The 18,648-nt window shown below is 45.0% G+C and overlaps 1 protein-coding gene across 3 annotated transcripts in view; it reads right to left on the reverse strand.

Moving 5' to 3' along the window:
* Window positions 1–18,648, reverse strand: part of LOC113994408 (mitogen-activated protein kinase kinase kinase 3-like) — a 78,134-nt gene that overhangs the window by 41,735 nt on the left and 17,751 nt on the right. For 2 of the 3 annotated variants that reach the window (XM_027733417.2, XM_027733416.2), the window contains exons 2-3: window positions 15,395–15,474; window positions 1,246–1,355 (exon numbers count right to left, since the gene is read on the reverse strand). In XM_027733417.2, coding sequence (XP_027589218.1) covers window positions 1,246–1,355; window positions 15,395–15,398 — 114 coding nt within the window. In that variant the 5' untranslated portion in view covers window positions 15,399–15,474. Of the gene's footprint in view, window positions 1–1,245; window positions 1,356–15,394; window positions 15,475–16,276; window positions 16,344–18,648 lie in introns of those variants that run through there. The other variant, XM_027733415.2, reaches the window with a different exon arrangement.

The following is an 18,648-nucleotide window of genomic DNA, read 5'->3' on the forward strand; positions in this document are numbered from 1 at the left end:
TGCCCTTGGAGCCATCCAAGGCTGCGCTGGGTTTTCTGCTTCGCCTGCAGCTGCAGAGGAGCCAGTTCCGAATTTCTCTGGTCAGTCCTGTAAACATCTTGGACTTATTTCAGCATGAGATGAACACAAGTCCAGTGATTCAACTTGGACAGCTGCTACCGCCAGGACAACACACTTTGAGACAAGACATGCTACGTGCGCACGTGTTTTCGTCTGCATGTGTCTAGGAAGTCTAGAGGGATTCGGGATAGGATTTTTCCTCTCTGCATGCAGAGCTCTTTGTTTGTAGCACAAGTGCCATTTAAAAAATGCATGACAACAGTAAATGACAATTTGTTTTCCTCCTTGCTGGGCATTCAGCAGTTGCAAAGTTGGCTGCAAGCTTATTCTAAGCCACAGCACTAGAAGTGGAATTCCTAGTGGATCTGCTCCCATGCTTCTCCAGCAGCTTCCCAGTCCTCTTAATTTTTGTCTCCCTTTTTTTCTTGCTATTTTGACAACTCAATTGATTTCTTCACAACTTTCGTGTTCGCGTAATATTTGTTCCATACACAAACAGGCTATTAAATCCAACTCAGCTATTATATCAATGTCAGCAAATAATTTCCAACATTTCTCAAGGGACAACGTTTTTGTTCACCAAAACAACTCTGAATGTGCAACAGGGCCAAAATGTTTGGGTTTAGGAGTGTAAAGATAAACACCAGTAATTAATAATTAAACACTTTATATAAGAATGACATTATTCCTCCCCAAAGAGCCTGGGTGTCTACAGCTCAAAGTTGGCAGTCTGTCTTTCAAATATCTGAAGTCAAATGTGCACGTAATAAGTACTGTATTTCATCAATGCTGTCAGTACAAAACATTTGACTTATCCAAGTCTTAAAGCTGCACAGACAAGTTCTACTACTTTCAGTGTTAACCAACGGTTAAAAGTGCCTTGAGGTGGGAATTGAGCTTAAAACCCAGTTTCAAGCTCTGTTGTTATATTTTTTAATTATTTGGGGCACTGCCCTTCTCTGCTCCTCTGTGATATGGGGATGCCTGTAACTTCCTTTCAGCTCTTCAAAAAGAGAACCTAAAGCTTATGCCTTGGTGAAATTACGGTATTTCTGATGTACTAAGGTCCTGCAGCACTTGTCAAATTCAGTTCTAACATTTAAACTCTGCACTACCAGCATGGCAAGCACCATGCCCACCTCTTCAGTCTGTTGGAATTTGAGGTAGAATCAAGCAATGCCTTACCTGTTTACTGCAGTGGACACTGGTTTTATTCCTGTTGTTGTCCAGCAGCCCCCCACATTTGCCCAACGCTGCCAAATCCTTCATAATAGAGTTCAGAGCTTCTTCTTCATCTGCAAAAGAAGATGAGACAGCTGAAGTGTGGAAGGCAACCTCACCCCCAGAACTACAGAGTAAAAGCACAGCATTGCAAAGACAAGCTTTCAATCCAAATGGATCAGGAGCCACGATGTCAAGCCTTCCTTTTAAGAGAGACGTTCCAAGGCATTCCAGCTCATGGTGTCTTGGAAATACAGGTTCTTCACCACTGGTGAGCCAAATCCTCAGATCTTATTGCAGCCTTTCAGTACCAGAAGGGGGCTTACAAGAAAACCGGAGAGGAAATCTTGACAAGGGCAAGTAGTGAGTGACAGGACATGAGACAATGTCTTTAAACTGACAGAGGGTCAGTTTAGATTAGATGTTAGGAAGAAATTTTCCACTGTCAGAGTGGTGAAGCCCTGGCACAGGTTGCCCAGAGAAGCTGTGAATGCCCCATCCCTGGAAGTGTTCAAGGCCAGGTTGGATGGAGCAGTCTGGTCAAGTGGAAGGTGTCCCTGCTCATGGCAGGGGGATTGGAACTGGATTATCTTTAAAGTCCCTTCCAGATCCAGTTTTTGGGGTGTATGGTGGTGCTCTGCAGGACAGAAACCTTTCGGGACCCAGAAAGCTCATGGCAGCAGATGATGGGGCACAACACAGTTCTTCATCTCCTCCTTTCTTCCCTCTTCATTAAGGGTGCTCAAGAACCACAGAATGATTTCCAAAACCAGAGGCAGCAAGAAACCACGGGAGAGGGCAAGGAATTCATAAGAAGAGATAAAGTCAGCAATGCTGGATAGAAGAAATCAGAGAACTTTGAAGGACCCGTTCGATCTGAAACCAATCTCCTCCTTTTCAACACTTTTCCATCTGTGCTTGTGGCCTCTTAAAGCAGCTCTGAACTGTGACACTGCAAAATACCAACCACAAGCTCTAAGAGCCCTGTCAAGACCTAGGGCAGGGCACACTCCTTAGGAGGGTGTGAGAACCCACTGCACGCTCCATGTTTGTGATATACCCAAGACAAATATTAGGCACGTGCAGCTATTACTGTAAAAATACAAATACAGCTACAAATTTTGTCTAAAAGCAAGTGTCTCCAGGGACAGAACCACCCCTACACCAAGCCAGCCTGCAGATTTAACTCAAAGTCCACAAATATGTGAAAAATTACAAAAATTGTATGAAATCAGACAGGACCAGACCCAAATACTGAGGATCTTTCCCCAGGGAGGTGTATGTCCTGGATCCTCGTACTCAGATACAATATCATATCCTCTTTTTCTGCTCCTCCTGCTGGGTTCTGTCAGGACTGAAGGCGTGGAAAAAAAAAAAGATGTGAGAAAAAGACTCATCATGCATGCTGTGCACCCAGAGACATCTCATTAAAGAAATAAGGGGGAAAACTGGGGGAAAATGTTTAAAATCCAGTGTCACTTTCATTTTATTGCTCAGAAATGAGCTCCAATGCCTCCATCAGACTATTAGGAAAGTGCCTACATTTTCCTGTACACAATGTGTGTGTGTGTATATTTAGTATATAAACAGATATCTATGTATCAATATTAAATATACAATTGATAAAATAATAAAATTCATACCAAAGTACATTAAAATACAATTCCTTTTCCTTTCCACATTTCCCTTTTTACTAAAAACACAGTTATGTTTTTCCAAAGGGGTGGCAGGGAGAGCAGCCTGAAATGCCACAAGAAAACACTCAAGAAAAAGATAATTTTCAGTTCTAGTTCAGAAAAAAAAAACAAAACAAACAAACAAACGAAACCCAAACCCACAACAAGAGTATCCCCATAGTTTGGGTTTGGGGTATTTTTCTTTTGTTGTTGTTGGTTTGGTTTGGGTTGCCTTTTTTTTTTTTTTTAAAGGACCATTTGGACCAAACCACAGTTTATCATACAGTATTTTGGGGAAAATAACCCGGACTAACCAAAATAACCAAAAAAACTAAGAAAAAAATAAAAAAAAAAAACAAAAAAAAAAAAAGAAGAAAAAAAGCCTCTTTTTTTTTTTGGTGGGGGGAGGGAAAGAGGGGAGGGACAAGCTAAAACAAACCTACAAAACAAAACCCCTTACGCTGCCCTCCAGGAATTTTCCACCAAAGCCCTAATCTCTGCAATGCCCCTCGCCCCCTTTCTTTTTTTCCAGCCCGAGTGACAACAAAAGTTTCCTGAACTGTTTTTCCTGACACAAAACACAATCCATAAAGTCACGGGCAAACAGGGCTTCAACAGGCAGAGGCAGAGCCAGGCTTTTGCTACCAAAACCACCCTATTCACCACCACTCTCCCAATTCCAAACCTCCCTGGCCAGGCCCAGCAGCATCTTCAAAGAGATTCATCTCTGGTTAATCCACCAAGGATAGTCCAGAACTTGCCCCAGGGAGGGACAGCAGGATTTGCTGGAGGGCAATAGTAATAATAATAACAAATAATAATAAACCAACAAACAGAGACAGAGTAATTTCAAAGTTTACTGGAGTGGTTGTAAAGCCACTTCTCTCCATCCCAAGAGAAAGACCTGCAGCCCCCAAGAGTTGGCCCAAGCTCCCCACAGACCACTTGTGACAAGTTGTTTACCAGAGGGCAAAGCAAGGAAGGCCAATTTCCCTTGGACTTCTGTGTTCTTCTTAAACACCAAGGAGTTTCCAACGTCTAGGAAAGGTTTGGTTTATGTGACACTGCCCTCAAAGCAATAAGTGAATCTTTCTCCTTTACCTACCCATCATTTTTGCCAATACTTTTTGCAACACAGTCTTTCGAGTCCATCAAACACAGGTTTAAAAATTCCTACTGCTGCAAGTCCAGCTGCATCACTATGGAAGTCACATTTCTGAGGAAGTCAGGCTACACATCTCTGCCAGAAGCGACCTTTTGCATCTCTCCCAGCATAGCAAAGCAAGGAGAATCCACTCCCTTTCAGTAACTGCCTAAATTCAGCCGATTTTCAGAAATACCCAACCATCAACTGAAGCAGCCAAGAACCAGTGGTGTAAAACTGGGCTCCAGCTGCCCTAAATCAGTTACTGAAAGAAGAAAGAAAAAAGAAAGAGAAGTCATTTCTTGTATTTGACTGTCAACTCAGCATCTTTGTTCCTCTATCTACTAAAAAGCCAATGCAAAAGAGCATTCTGAAGAGCATTTGAGGATTTTTAATTATAAAACATGGGTGTTACTTGTCCAAAAAAAACCAAAATCTGCACCATCACTGCTACAAAATAAGGTAAGAAAATTTCTCTCTATATGAGCAGGAGAAGTTGTTTTCTACTGCTGGAGTGCAAAAGAACATGACTTACACACAAGAAGAAATACAGTATTTCCTTGAACGAACGTATTTATATGTGCTTAAGTATTTTTTAACCACTTTTAACAGTGTGTTTTTAGTCCAAGAGAGCTGCAATTTCAGAGACACGATGACCAAAGCCTCAACTGTTCAAAACAAAAACCCCCACACCATGGTTTGAAGCAACTTCTGAGCAGGAGAATGATTTGCATCATCGGTTGCAAAACCGACACTTCCCAGTCCTCTCCATGACAGCTTTGCACAGGGACTGATGCCTTCCAGACTAAACCTCTTGCCCATTCTAATTACTGCTCCTGGGGTCTCCAAGCTGACTCGCAAGAAGGGTGGAGAACTTTGTTCCATGGAAATAAGCGGCCAGCTCAGCCAGTTCAGTCAAAATTCAAACAAGCACTGGAGCTAACTGGATAATTAAAGCCAAATGACACTCCCAAGCCCTTCCAGAGAAGGGGGTGTCACAGGCTGCTTGTTCTCCATTTGGCTCAGTTTGAGTGAGGAGTGGGTGCAGAATGGACGGCTCTCCCAGGGGCAAAATGCCAATCATCAGGAATCCCAGGCCCAAGGGACAGGCAGGATCAAGATTCTCCTTTTCTAGCCCTGGCAGGGCTCAAGTTTTCTTCAGCCTTGTGAGAAGGCAGCACTGAGACTGCACAGCAAACACCTTCCCAGGCTTTGCCATGGCTCCAGAACAAAACAGCTGCGAATTGCACACCACCAGTGAAGTATCCTCAGCACTTGGATGGACTTGGAGACTCGTGGAAACCCTTTCACAATGTGAGCACGTTCTTGCTCCTGAACAACCTTCTGGCCCAGCTTCACTCTTGCACCATTTTGTACAAATTCACTTAAGGTACTGTAGGCTGACAGGATGAATTGTTCAATGATGTCTGCTCTCTACCCAGAACACATATAAACAGGATTATTTTTACCATGGAAGATCAGGACAAAAAAAAGCTGATTACAGAGACAGCAGAAATGAAACATAAAAATAAATTGTGTTTAGTACTGTCCCTCTGTCCCTGGTGTCTCTTCTTCCATCCTCAGTTCTGTCTTTATTTTCAGCTATTTCTTTCACTAGGAAACTCATTTCTTTCATCCCTACTTCCCACCAACACCCCGATTTTGTGCTTTTTAAATCATCTCCCTGAGACAAAGCTCATTTGATCATGCTGCCAGCCCATCCAACCAAGGACCACTTCCAACCAAGAATAATAGATGTCTCAAAGATATTAATTTCCCAGAGGTTTGGGGGTGGGGGGATATATCCATAGCCACGTTGAAGAGAGGAACACACAGAAGTAGTAAGCCAAGAGCACTCCCAGGAAGCAATGGCCAGTGGAGCTACAGTGGATATGGGAAGTTTGGGTTTATATTTTTATTAAAGCACAACTCATTTGTTTTGGCAGGATCTTATATCAAAACCAGAACACCTCCTTCTCTCATCAAGTTTTCAGTTCTGCGAGATGTTAAGACTCACAAGTCCCAGATTCACTAGCAATGAGAATCTGGAGCATTTGGCACTTGGCAAAATCAAAGAGCCAGAAGATGACACATCTCTCTGCCCTTCAGATACACGCTTCCGGTGCTGCTCCATGGCTCTGGCTCCAGAGTGCGTGAGGGAGAGAGGAACCTGGAGTTTCAGTCTTAGTACAGCCAGTTCGCTGCTCTTGGAGAAGGAAAAAATAAAACCCACAAGGGAGAAATAGAAAGCCTGAAGGTCAACACGGACCACCCAAAACAATTCAAGAGTCCGGAGAGAAAGCAAATGAAGAAGGGACAAAGGAATAATTTAGCTGTGCTCAGATGGTCTAGACAGTGCTGTTATTGTTGGCTTCACTAATAGGTCATTACTAAGAGGCAGCTTACGGTAGTTCCATGAAGCTGCTTCCATCAACACTGCAAAAAAAAAAAAAAGGCACCAGCTGGATGGAGCCCACAGAAAGCCTGGAGAAGTAAAGCAGAGTCCTGTAGAACACGGTGAGTCCTGATCTCGGTCTCTCACACACACAGCAGGCAGAGTTAGGGACGGGAAGAGTCAGGGAAAAGTCCTGGGTGTTGCAGAAGGGAAGAATATTGTCCTGTGAGTCATTCCTGAGCACGGCTGGAGCGTGTGGCCCCGGGGCCATACCTTGTCACACACACACTTCCGCCTGGATCCAGGGAAAAACCACAGATGTGGTCACTCGTGGCCGCTGAAGATCCCACTGTGCTTTTCACAGCCATGGTGCTGATAGTCCAGTTGAGCCTTTCTGCCTGTGTAAACTCCAGCAGCTCCCTCCAAGGCCAGCATCCACCTCTCCAGAAGGAGATGCAACCACTGGGGATATCCCCAGGCAGAGGGAAGAGTTTGTGAGGGCTGAAAGGGGATGGAGGGAGGATGGGGAGCGCCCCAGAAATGCTGTCAGCTTCAGTAAAAGCCCTTTCAATTGGTGAGACTTTGAACATGTAGTGACAAAAACACTGAAATGTAACATAGTGAAAAGAAATATGGAACCATGTGATGATGACACTGACAATCCTGACTTTGGTTTGCAGAGGCATCAGCCTTCCATTTTCTCTGGTTTTTGAAAATACATGGTTTTTTGATTGACTGGCATACAATATTTATCATTTATCAAAGAGAACCTGAACTGAAAGACAAGATTCAATCCCTCAGCATCACTCATTACCTGCAAAGGGCAGTCTCTGTCCTGATGGACTTTCAGCCGCACTGTCAGATGGAGAGAGAGATGAGTTGTTTTCTATATCTCATTTAAAGAACAGGAATCCATGACAGACAAAAAAAAAAAGCCTTGCTCGAGACCACATGAGTCTGCAGAGCTAAATACATTAATTCAGAAAGGACTTAACCTGATCTGGCCTTCCTGGCTGTATACAAGGACCACAGAAATTCATTTAGCAGCCTCTACAACCCTATCTTGACCCAGAATCACCAAACAGCCTCTTTTAGAGAGTCTTAGTCTAAAGAGCTCATGCACTTACTCCAATAACCTCTTTGCAACTAATACCTCAATACCAGTTTGACCATAGGTCACCTTGTATTCCACTCGTTAGATCTTGATATCCCTGTATCTTAGAGACCCCTCTATTAATAAACACTCCCCATCTTCTGCAGGTATTCACAGACTGCAACCTCATCCCCTTTTAACCCTTCTTCATGTAACTAAATGGAAATACATAGCTTCTGACACTAGAGTAATCCTTAATTAACTTCTTTAGCTCTTTCCAGGTGTATTTTTTTTATATTTTTTTTTTTCATGAAGACAAGAGGGAACATCAGAGAAGCACATTATGCCCAGTGGACAAAGCACCTTTCCATTTCTGTTTGCTATGTGAGCATGGGGTAGCAGGAAACTTGACCAACATGTACCAGTGAAAGTGCACATCTGCCAGACCAACAGCCACCTGGGTTGCCCACTGCCTTCATCAGAAGGTCAATGTCAGACCAGTCCTGGGTTTGCTCTCCTGATCCAGAGAACAGGAACAACACTCATCCATATGAAAGCCAGTGTCAAAGAACTTGCTTGTGAACATAAATGCTGCTCTTTTTCCAAAACCCAGAGGGGAAAAAAAGCTTGGAGATGAAGAGAAACCCAGGACTTGGAGTTTCTTCAGTAGCTGCAAACACTGTCAACAGGCACCCACTGCCACCATGATTCAGCCAATGCACAAGATACCAGGGGCAGAGGTATCAACACAGCACAGACTTGATGATCTTAAGGGTCTTTTCCTGACTAAATGATTCTGATTCTAAACAGAGGGATCAATTATTAAATAAACACTGTCACAGTGACCCGTGAGCTAGAAGCTCAAGAGCCTGATTTCAACCACGACAGAAGCCCCTAAGCAAGCAAAGAAGGGACCCAGACACTCTGACAGGCAGGCAGAAATACTGCTTTGGAACTTAGCACCCTTAGAAGGGCTGTCTGTGAATGACCTGTGGCAAAACAGAACTGCTGCCTGCCTCCATCTAGTGAGAGATGCAGACAAACGTCCACGTAAATTCAACCCACATGCACAAAGCATTTTGCCACTGTCTGGAGCCGTGTCCAGAATCTGATAAAGAGAAAAATTATCCAATTACCCTCCCCCAGTCCAGATTGCACTGCAGCAGACACACCAGTGGAGCACGTTCCCTTTGCAAGTCAGCAAAGGCTCACCAGCAGCTGGATCCTGCTGCCGTTCTCCCTCCTGCAACCCCACCCAAGGGATGCCAAGGTCACCCCTGTGTAGGGCTCAAGGGCAGGGCACAGCCCAGCAGGTCAAACAGAGCAATTATACAGGAGGAAGTGAGGAAAGACCCTCTTGATATGCAGGATGTCTTGGCAGGAGTTTGCTCACTGACGTCTTAAGCTTGGGATTCATAAACTCACACAGAAAACTCATGGTGTGAGGTGCTGGGGGTTCTTGAAAGCACATTTCTCCTTATCCAAGAACTATAATGCTAAAGGGTGCATCACGGGAGATTATTAATGTTTCACCTGACAAATCGTTGGTGAATCTTGCTCTCCATAAATTACATCAATTTGGATTTTTAATTGCACTTTTACAGCACAGTCAGTAACTGCTTTGTGAAAAGAAACAAAACCAATCCCATCAGAGGCTTTTGACAGCTACAGAAGTCCATCATGCCAAATGCCCAATAGAACATCTGTGGGTTATACTGTCTCACAGATCCTTTTCTCAGGGGCAAAGCTGAGCTCCTGCCTCCTATTCCCCTTCTACCCCGTGCTATCCCTCAGGCTAAACATACAACTATTGGAAAAATTGCACAGCCAGATTGGATGTTTAGATCAAAAACAACCCTTCCTTTCGGACTGACTGGCATACAGCATTTATCATTTACCCCTTGCAAAAGGGGACAGAAATTAGTGCTCAGGAATGGGCTTAAAAAAAAAAGCTAAACCAGTTATTTTTAAAATGATAATTAGTAAAACTGCATATCACATATATAACTAAATCCAATCACCAGTGACATGACCCAGCCAGTCCCCAAAATACTCATGAACACAAACCGGCAAACACCTCCAATGTAATCTAAACTTGCTAAGAGTCCAGTCACTTAATAAGAGCATCAAAAAAACAGCGAAAGAGATTAAAATGGAACATAAATTCATGTGTTAAGGCACAGCCTATTTGATAGCCAGGGTGTGAGATCATGAAGAACTTCCACTGCTCTCTGAATTTCCCCAGGAAAAACCAAAAGCAGAGGCAGTGCTACTGGGACTGCACCTCAGCTCGGGAGAGGTGAGAACAATGCCCTTAAAACCCCGAAGTGATCAGTACCTTGCAAACACCAAAACCAAAACATTTGGAATGGCAAGTTTTATCACATGTGAAGGTTTCAGTGGTCAAGCCACAGATCACACAAGAAGTTTCTCCTGACGAACGCGAAGAGCTTGTGGCACAGCGCCGAGAGACCTGCCAGGGACTTCTGCAGTGGAAAAGGCCTCAGGATTGAAAAGGTGTTTGGCTTAGCTCAGCGGGGAGGGAAAGCAAGGTTACGTCTGTGGTTCACCACAACCCTCCACTCCCAAAATAGCCATTCCTCTGACAGCGCCGCGCGCAGTAAAATTCCACGGGATCAGAGCCACTGGCAGAGCTTTCCCGTGCTCTGCAACACTCTGCCCTCCTCTGTGTCCTCATCCCCCTGCACACTTGTTACCACAAGTCCCCTGTACCTCCCTGCACACGCAGAGGCCTGGATAAGAAGCCATTTTCCCCCGAGACACAGCCCATGCAACATCCTGACAGTCATTCTTTTCCTTCCCTCTCTCAGCTCTCCTCCTCCAGCAGCACAGGAGCTCAACCTGTGGAGGTCCAGCCGTGGCACCTCACACCCTTTAACCCTCCTTGGCTAATGGGGCAAATGTCTGGGTTAAAATCAGGTGGCATTTGATGCAGGGAAGATTTGCTGAAGAGGGCAGAGTTGGGGAAAACAGCTGCTGCCCCCCACATCCAGCCAGCAACTTGGATCCTGGAGCAGGAGACGTTGATGTTTTGGTAATAAACACACCAGGTTTCAGTGCTCCCTCAGCTGCTCCTCATCAGACTTGTGCTCCAGACCATTCCCCAGCTCCTCTGCCCTTTTCTGGACTCACTCCAGCACCTCAATGTCTTTCTTGTACTGAGGGGCCCAAAACTGAACACAGGATTGAAGGTGCCTCAGCGGTGCTGAGTACAGGGGGACAGTCACTGCCCTGGTCCTGCTGACCACACTGCAAGAATAGGGCAGTGGGAATCAGGGCTTTCCTATAAAAGCACAGACTGCTGGCAAGGTAAGCCATGCTAAATCTCTGCCTCTTAGAATCACTTTGGATGGAAAAGATCCTTCAGATCTTGGACAAATGCACTGTTTCTCATTTGCTTTTGCAGATTAAAGTTAGTCCAGGAGAGCTGCAAGCAGGGCTTAGCCCTAAAAAGCAAAATTAACCACATTTAAGAAAATTCTGCATGCCTGTAGCCCTGCTACTCCCCACCACTTCAAAGGTACTGGTTTCTCTCCCATTCCACAACAAACTTTCACAGTTTTTTTGCTAACCCTGCCCTTTGCTCCACAGACACTAATTCTCCTTCAATGGATTAACATAATTAAATTAAATTTGGGCCAATTTTCCCAGCAGTTGTCCTGCTAAGCTTAATTTTTTTTCCTTCTAAAGAAGGGCTTGTGTGCCTAAAAGGCAGCCTGGTTTTTTTCCACCTCTATCATTTTGGTCTAATAAAAGATATTACCTCTCCCCACAACCTGTGCCTCTCTCTTGAGCACACTTGAAAGGAGAAAAATGTTTACCCAGAAAGAAATGTAGCTGGCAAGTTATTTCCCCTGGCTGCCTCGATACCTCTGAAGGTTATTTGCAGGCTCATAAAGAACTCTTTCTCCCTCCCAGCCCAGCTACTTCCAGTGCTCAAAGCCACAGCCCAGAGCCCGTGAACTCCTAACCTGTTGCTGCAGCAACGGCTGAAATGTCTCAGATATGATGCAGGTCCAGTCCCACATTTCCCAGGTTCCCATAGCACCTGGCATGACCCTAAAATGGAGTCCTGGTGCAATGGATACGATGCCAGGAAAGAGAGAAGGAGACACAGGCACCTTTTAACTCAGTCACCCCTTGACAATAACAAAACCTGAGCTAGAAAGCCTGATGTGTCTTATTATAAAATAAAGTACTGCAATTCAACCTGAATTAATTTCTCATTAATAGTTCTCAGCATATAAAGAGCAAGTTAAGAGCAGTAAGGAAGTGAAGAGCAAAACCATTGCCTTAGATGGAGGAATGAGGAAAGCACAGCATGGGAGAGCTGAGATATCAGTGCCTGGGTGCACGGGGACGGGTCTGTTCTCCCCCAACAACTTGGGCAGTTCTCTCTGTTTCAACAGCCCCCCCAAAAAACCAATGAGTTGGAGTTAAGTGGCCAGACCATGGCTGTGCAAACAGGCCCCTTCCTCCTCCTGCAAACTGCTGTGGCTTCTGCCAGCCCAGCCTGCAGTTGTCTTCTCCAAACACACGCACTCTGTCAAGGCAATGCTATAAACAAGCATCATTCTCTCATATCCCACACCTCAGATGACCTTTCTGCTGAAGCAAAAGCCACACTCACTCCAGCAAAGCACTAAAGACCTAAATCTTTGAGTTACATGTACATACACAGAGCAGAATAGATCAGCCTTCCCGGAGTTCTTATCATCAGGAACACACATGAATGCACACGGCATTCCATAACCACAACTAAAAACACTTAAATCGTTTTAAAACAAAAAGAATAAAATTTAAGCAACAAACAAGCTGGTGCTTTTTCTACCAACACGTGTGGGTTTTTTTAATGTTACTTTTACTGTGATATCATGTTTAAACACAGCAATTTTTAACACCTATTGGCTGTGGTCTTTGCACTGTGTTGTATTGGAGACATGGACACATCTTTAAATTACAAAGAGGTCTCGGAAAGGTGGCAGATGGAAACATGCTGTGAGCTGAAGGAATAAAAAGACCCAGTGCCAAGGACTTAGGGTGGCCCCAAGCTGGCACACATAGAGAGACTGTCTTGGACCTGCAGCAGTATCAGGATCCCACAGCTGCACAGGGCTGGTCCACGCACTGCATGACACAGAGAAACTGCTCTGTCAGAGGTGCAGCCCATGGAGACGCCAGAAGTCCCCACTTCCCGTCTTGTGGTCTCCAGACAAGGTCATGCAACTTCCCTAGAACGTGTCTCGGAGTGAACAGGCCTATGCTGAACTTTGAGACACTGAGCAGACTATAAATAGGATCCTAGGAAGAAAGGTAGACCTGGAACATCAGAGATCACGTCATCCAACACATCTCTGTGGTCTGTCAGAGGGGAATCAGTGACATAACTGCATATTCCCTGCACTTCCCTTGAAAATGCTCCCTCACACCAATGAGGGGTAAGGAAAAGGGGGAGAAGTGAAACTAATTAACCCTCAAAATTTTATCCCAAATTTATGTGCGTCAGCAAAGCTGTTGCAACGATTCTTTAACTAACAAGCTCCACTTGGAGACACACATCACTTCACTCATCTCATCCCGACAGTCAAACCATAGAGCAGACTCAGGACCACAAGATGATCCTTTCTGGATGCAGCCTGGCAGATCTAACCAGATCTAACACAGGGGCTGATGCTGTCAGTGATGAGCTGTAGCAATGACATCTGCGGAAGGGGGACACGCACAGCACCTTCCATCCACACACAAGCCCAAGTGTATCTGCAAACCTGCACAAGACTCCTGTTGATTCAGCTCCTATTCACAAAGAAAAAAAAACAAACAACCAAGTGCCTTGCAAAAGGGTGTTCTCTTCACTGCAGAGTTCCCAGAATTAATGCTGCCCCAGCGTATCCATATTCTGTTCACAGCTGTAGGCACCTTGAGCAGGTTCTATCAATCACTTTCTGCACAAGGAGTCATCAAATTAACAATCTCCTGGGAATTGGACTGGAGCCAGCAACTCCTTCCCTACTGGTGCTCAGAGTGAGTCTGAACTTTCCTTCTCAAAAAAAACCACATCACATTGACAAACGAGTGGCTTTTGCCTTCAAAGTGAAAATGTTTCTAAAAAATTCTGGGGTTTTTCAACAGGGATTTTAAACTGAAATTTGTCATTCTTTACACTGGAGAAGCAGGTCTGGACTTTCTCTTTCCTTCCCTTTTTTTTTTTAACTTAGCTTTAAATTAGTTGTCTCCCCACAAAATCTCTCTTCTGGGTAACAGAGAAAGAGCAAAAAGAACAGAGACATAAAGCCAGGATAGGGTAAGTACCACTCTTGTCCTTTCTCCATGAGGGAGGACAAACAATTAAGGTGTGGCAATGGCTTCACACTTCTCATTTTTTAAATTCAAACCAGTATCTAATTCTGAATCATGTTTCTACAAGGCTTTTTGTAAGGACAGGACAAGGAGGAATGGCTTCAAAGTGACAGAGGGAAGGTTTGGATTAGATATTAGGAAGAAATTCTTCCCTGTGAGGGTGGTGAGACCCTGGCACAGGTTGCCCAGAGAAGCTGGGGCTGCCCCATCCCTGGAAGTGCTCAAGGCCAGGTTGGATGGGGCTTGGAGCAACCTGGGATAGTGGAAGGTGTCCCTGCCCATGGCAGGGGGTGGAACTGGATGATCTCTAGTGTCTCTTCCAACCCAAATTCTGTGATTCTGTGATTCTAGCATGTTTGCAAGGACAATCTCTAAACTCACACATACTCCCCCCCATCTCCTTTTATTTTATTCTTTTTAAAGCACCATTTCAACCATCCCTGAAAAGTTTCAGGTCAACTTGCGTAAATGCTGCAAATGTGCAAGTAAAATGCTCAGTTTCAACCAGGACTTTTCCAAGATCTCTTCTCATTTCTTGAGTCACCAGGTCAAGAAGCCATTTCAGGAGATAAATTTAGGCTCCTCTGTAATCTGCCTCTTCAGGTGAACGGAAGAAGACAATTCAAGCTCAATTAGCTCCACGTGTTAATTTGACACTGACAGTCCTGTGAGGCAGAACCTGGTCCTGTTCTCCAGTCTGCTGAGCTTTCTCTTCAGCACAATTAAAGCAAAGGAGCAGAAACCCGTGCAGTTGCTGGAACTGCTACTGCCTGACAAAACGGCTTGTAGACCACTTTGAAATTGGTTCTGTGGTCAGTGGTCATTCTTGGGACTCCCACACTTATCACCTGCTCATGTGAGACAACAGCACTGATATGATTATTCAATAAAACAGAGAGAGTCCAGCCAAGTGATCCTAATTTCTAAAATGATGAGTTCTCTTTAGGAGAAAGTTCTTATCTATAGAGATAAGATCACAATCATTATGTACCCCCAGAACTACAAATAATTCCCACCTTAAAAAAGTTTCCCTCAGCACCACAGAGCATCTGATACACAACTATTCCAGCAGGAGAGGGAGAAGGTGCAAGTAATCCAGGTCACTGATTAGAAAAGCAATATACTCAGGCTCTGGCTGAAACAGAAAATTCCTTGGGAGAACAGCTACAGGGAATGAAGATAGTCTGCATAGAAATACAAGGCAGCTGTGGAAAGAGGCTCCATCCAGAACACGACCCACCAGCTCACAATGATACTAAGAAGAGAATTTGTCCAATTTTGGCACTATTAAAATAAAAAAAAAAAATTAGAAAGCAATCCAGTCAGACCATCTCAGAGATGTCTCCCACTCTTGCCGTGCTTGGTAGTCCCAACCAAAATTAACAGGCTGCAGAAAATTAACTGCTTCAAGGGAATCCAGTTCTTACCCATCTTTCCATCTACATCAGGCCTCCATTCCACCGGTCCCAGACACTTGTACCTTATCCTCCACTCTCAAGCATCCACCCTGTAACAAACACAGAGGTTACAGATTAATTTTGACACGTCAGTGGAGTCACTGTACAGGACTAATTTTCACAAAGCCTTTCCGACCCTCACCTGGGCTGGAGGAAAGAGGAGAGCCATTTAGTTAGGAACTGAGACCAGGAGTCTGCCCTTCCCTACACACCCCAAAGGTAACACACTACAAACCTGGAACCTTAATGGTTTTAAAATCTTGGAGTAAACAACTTATACTTGTGCCATAGGCCTCCTTTCCATAAGTGCAGAATATTTTTAATATATTATATTTTAAATGTATTTTTACATTATTAATGTAACCTTAAAGTAATAGCATCTTTATCACATCACATTCCACAGCATCCCTACGGAATAAGACTCACTTGGGGAACAGACTGACAGCAGGACATGGAAAGACAATCCAAGAGGTAGCCTGAATCAAAGCAGAAACCTAAATTTAGGCCTTCCAAGCACCAACCAAGGTTCCTCAAGGTTGCACCCCCTTTCCTCTGATCACATGGGAAAAAAGCTGAATCTAGGCAGCTCTCAGCAGCACTGTACGCCCCATACATCCCTCATGGCAGGCATGTCCCTAGGAGCCCTTCCAGAGTTTCTGCCTTTTGTCTGTCCAATGCAGGAATGGGTTCAGCTACCTGCCACACTGCACTTAGCCAAACCTCTGCACCCAATAAGGCTTGGGGTTTTTTTTTGGTCACCGAGAAAGTAAAGGAGATCTGAGCGTGCAGGAGCCAGTCCTGTTCCCTAGTGAAAAAAACCCTTATTTTAGACTGAATGAAAGCAAAACCCACCTAAAGGTGGGCACCTTTTAAGACAGAAAACATCATCAAAGTCCACTTCAGCTGCCTGGTAGATCCTCAGATTTCCTGGTCACAAACCTGTGTGGCAGCAGAAGAAAAATGGAGAGACATCTCAAGTACCTCAGCAGACTTGCAGAGGGAGTAAGACATTCCCGTCCCGCAGTTACTGCAGGCTGCCCCAAAGCCAACGAGAGCCACGTGCTCCAGGACACCCACACAGATTGTGGAGAGTCACGCGTGATACACTGGTCAGAAACGGCAGGAAAAGGTACTTTGAAAATCTCCCAGCACGGCCAAATCAATTCAAACATAGCAACAAATCCGAGGTGAACTGGAAACGATCACAAGTGCAGATTAAAACGATTCTCTGCAGCCCTGGCGCCTCGGCGCTGGCAAGCCGGGGGATATTTATCCAGCCTATTTTGAGAGAGACGAGCAGGAAGGGAAAGCGATAAGAGAGCAGCAGAGGCGGAGATGTTGTGTGCTGTTGTTCCTTCTGCTGCTGCAGCTTCCTCTCAGGACAGCACCATTTAGCCTAAGAACCCACAGCCACTCTGCTCTGTCCATGTGCCAAACAACCGAGGAGGCAAGGAAGTAACCAAAAGGCTTGGAAGGTTAAAAATCCTATCTTGAGGAGGAACTGGTCGGTCTATGCAGCGCTGAATCAAGAGAGAGCAGAAAACCAGCAAGAAAGCAGGGTAAAAAACTCCATATGATTATAACAAGAGCAGGAAACGGCCCAAATCTTCACTCTTGCTTTCAAAATTGATGCGACACTTCCAGCAATTAAGCTTTGTGCAGAGTTTGCACTGAGGGCCGTAGGCAGATAGCAGATTAGCTGTAAATTCCTGGGATAGCCCAGGTTAACTCTCCTATCAATGTAGTAGATTTTTCTAATGGCTTTCTGGAGACCTTCCAGACCTTTCCAATCCATATCTAGTCACAAAAACATGCCCCTGCAGGAACTGTGCACACGAACCCTGGAAAAAACAGGTGACCTTTCCATCCAGCAGAGCCCTACCCTGTGCTGTTCTCCATCACCTCTGCCACAGCAAACCCTGGAGACCCCACTGCCCAGCTCTCATGAGCAAACCAGCCCCTGCACACAGGGCAGGAAATCTCCATGGATACATGAGAGAAAAAAAGGTTTTCTGTTTTAGCAGATCTCTTCAATCCTGAGCACGGCCAACCTTCAAATTGGACTGCAAACACTGGCGATTTCCGTGGCTTCCCAAAAATACATACCAGCAGCTTCCTGTTACAGAAGGACAAATTCCTGTTTCTAGTACAAATTCTGTCCTTTTATTATCTCTCTTAAAATAACAGAGGGGGAGGGAAAAAAATAAGTGGGGGAAAAAAAGGAAAAATCCTTTTCCTACTCCAATGCAGTTCCAAGAAACCCCCCCTTCTCCTCCCACTAAGCTCCCTGATCAGAGCCTTCAAGTGTTGGCAATTTGCAACACAAACCAGTGAGCATCTGGGCTCCCACCTGCCACTGCACTGCTCCCACAGCTCACAGAACCGCTGTAAACCTACTCCAAATCTCCACTGCCAATCTCCCAGGCAGGCACATCCTGCCTGGGTAAGCAGGTCCTACACAAATGCCTCCTACCAAGCAATGAGAGAGCTCAGCAACCTGCTGGTTCCCAGGGATGTTGAGGCGATGTTCTCGTCGTGTTCCAGGTTTGTGCCGTGCACTCAAGAGACTTTGCCTGCTCCGGTCTGCTCAGGAAACTGCTGGAAGTTACTGAACCTGCAGGAATCTCAGCACAGGTGCTGCCATCTAAAAGCAGCTTTGGTTTGAATGAGCTGAGCTCAATTCTGCAGGCAAAGTGGCTCAACTTTATTACAGCCCCATGAGTGCAGGTTATGAGTTATCTACATGAGAGCTGCGTGTAAGGTTATTAATCCACTTTGAAAAGTAATCCCAGTTCTTCCCTTTTCTTCCCATACTCCTGGCTGGGAATGGATTAAGCAAGACTGAGCTCAAGGGAGACAACGGTTCAGCTGTGACGTGTCTGTATGACGTGGAGTCACACATGACTCCTGCCTCTGTGCATCTAAGTTGCAGAAAGCAAAGCAGAGGAAGAGAGGATGGAGAAGTGATTTTTTTTTTTCCCCCCTGGATGTAAGGGAGGACAAAAAAGGGACTAGAAGATTTACTGGGAGGAAGAATGTAGGATGCGGGGTTAGGAAAGCACTGGAGTCACCTGCGGGGTGCTATTGATTTGAAGTGGGATTTACAGTATCACCTGCCCCCAGAAGGACTCATCTTACCCCACAGAGGCCCAGCATCCAACATAAAACATGGATTCTAAGTCATGATGTCTTGCCACTACTGCAGCACAAGCAAGTGGCATCTA

Source organism: Pipra filicauda, unplaced genomic scaffold (assembly GCF_003945595.2).
Source record: "Pipra filicauda isolate LSUMZ 115617 unplaced genomic scaffold, ASM394559v2 scaffold1_size10287979_pilon, whole genome shotgun sequence".
Taxonomy (NCBI): domain Eukaryota; kingdom Metazoa; phylum Chordata; class Aves; order Passeriformes; family Pipridae; genus Pipra; species Pipra filicauda.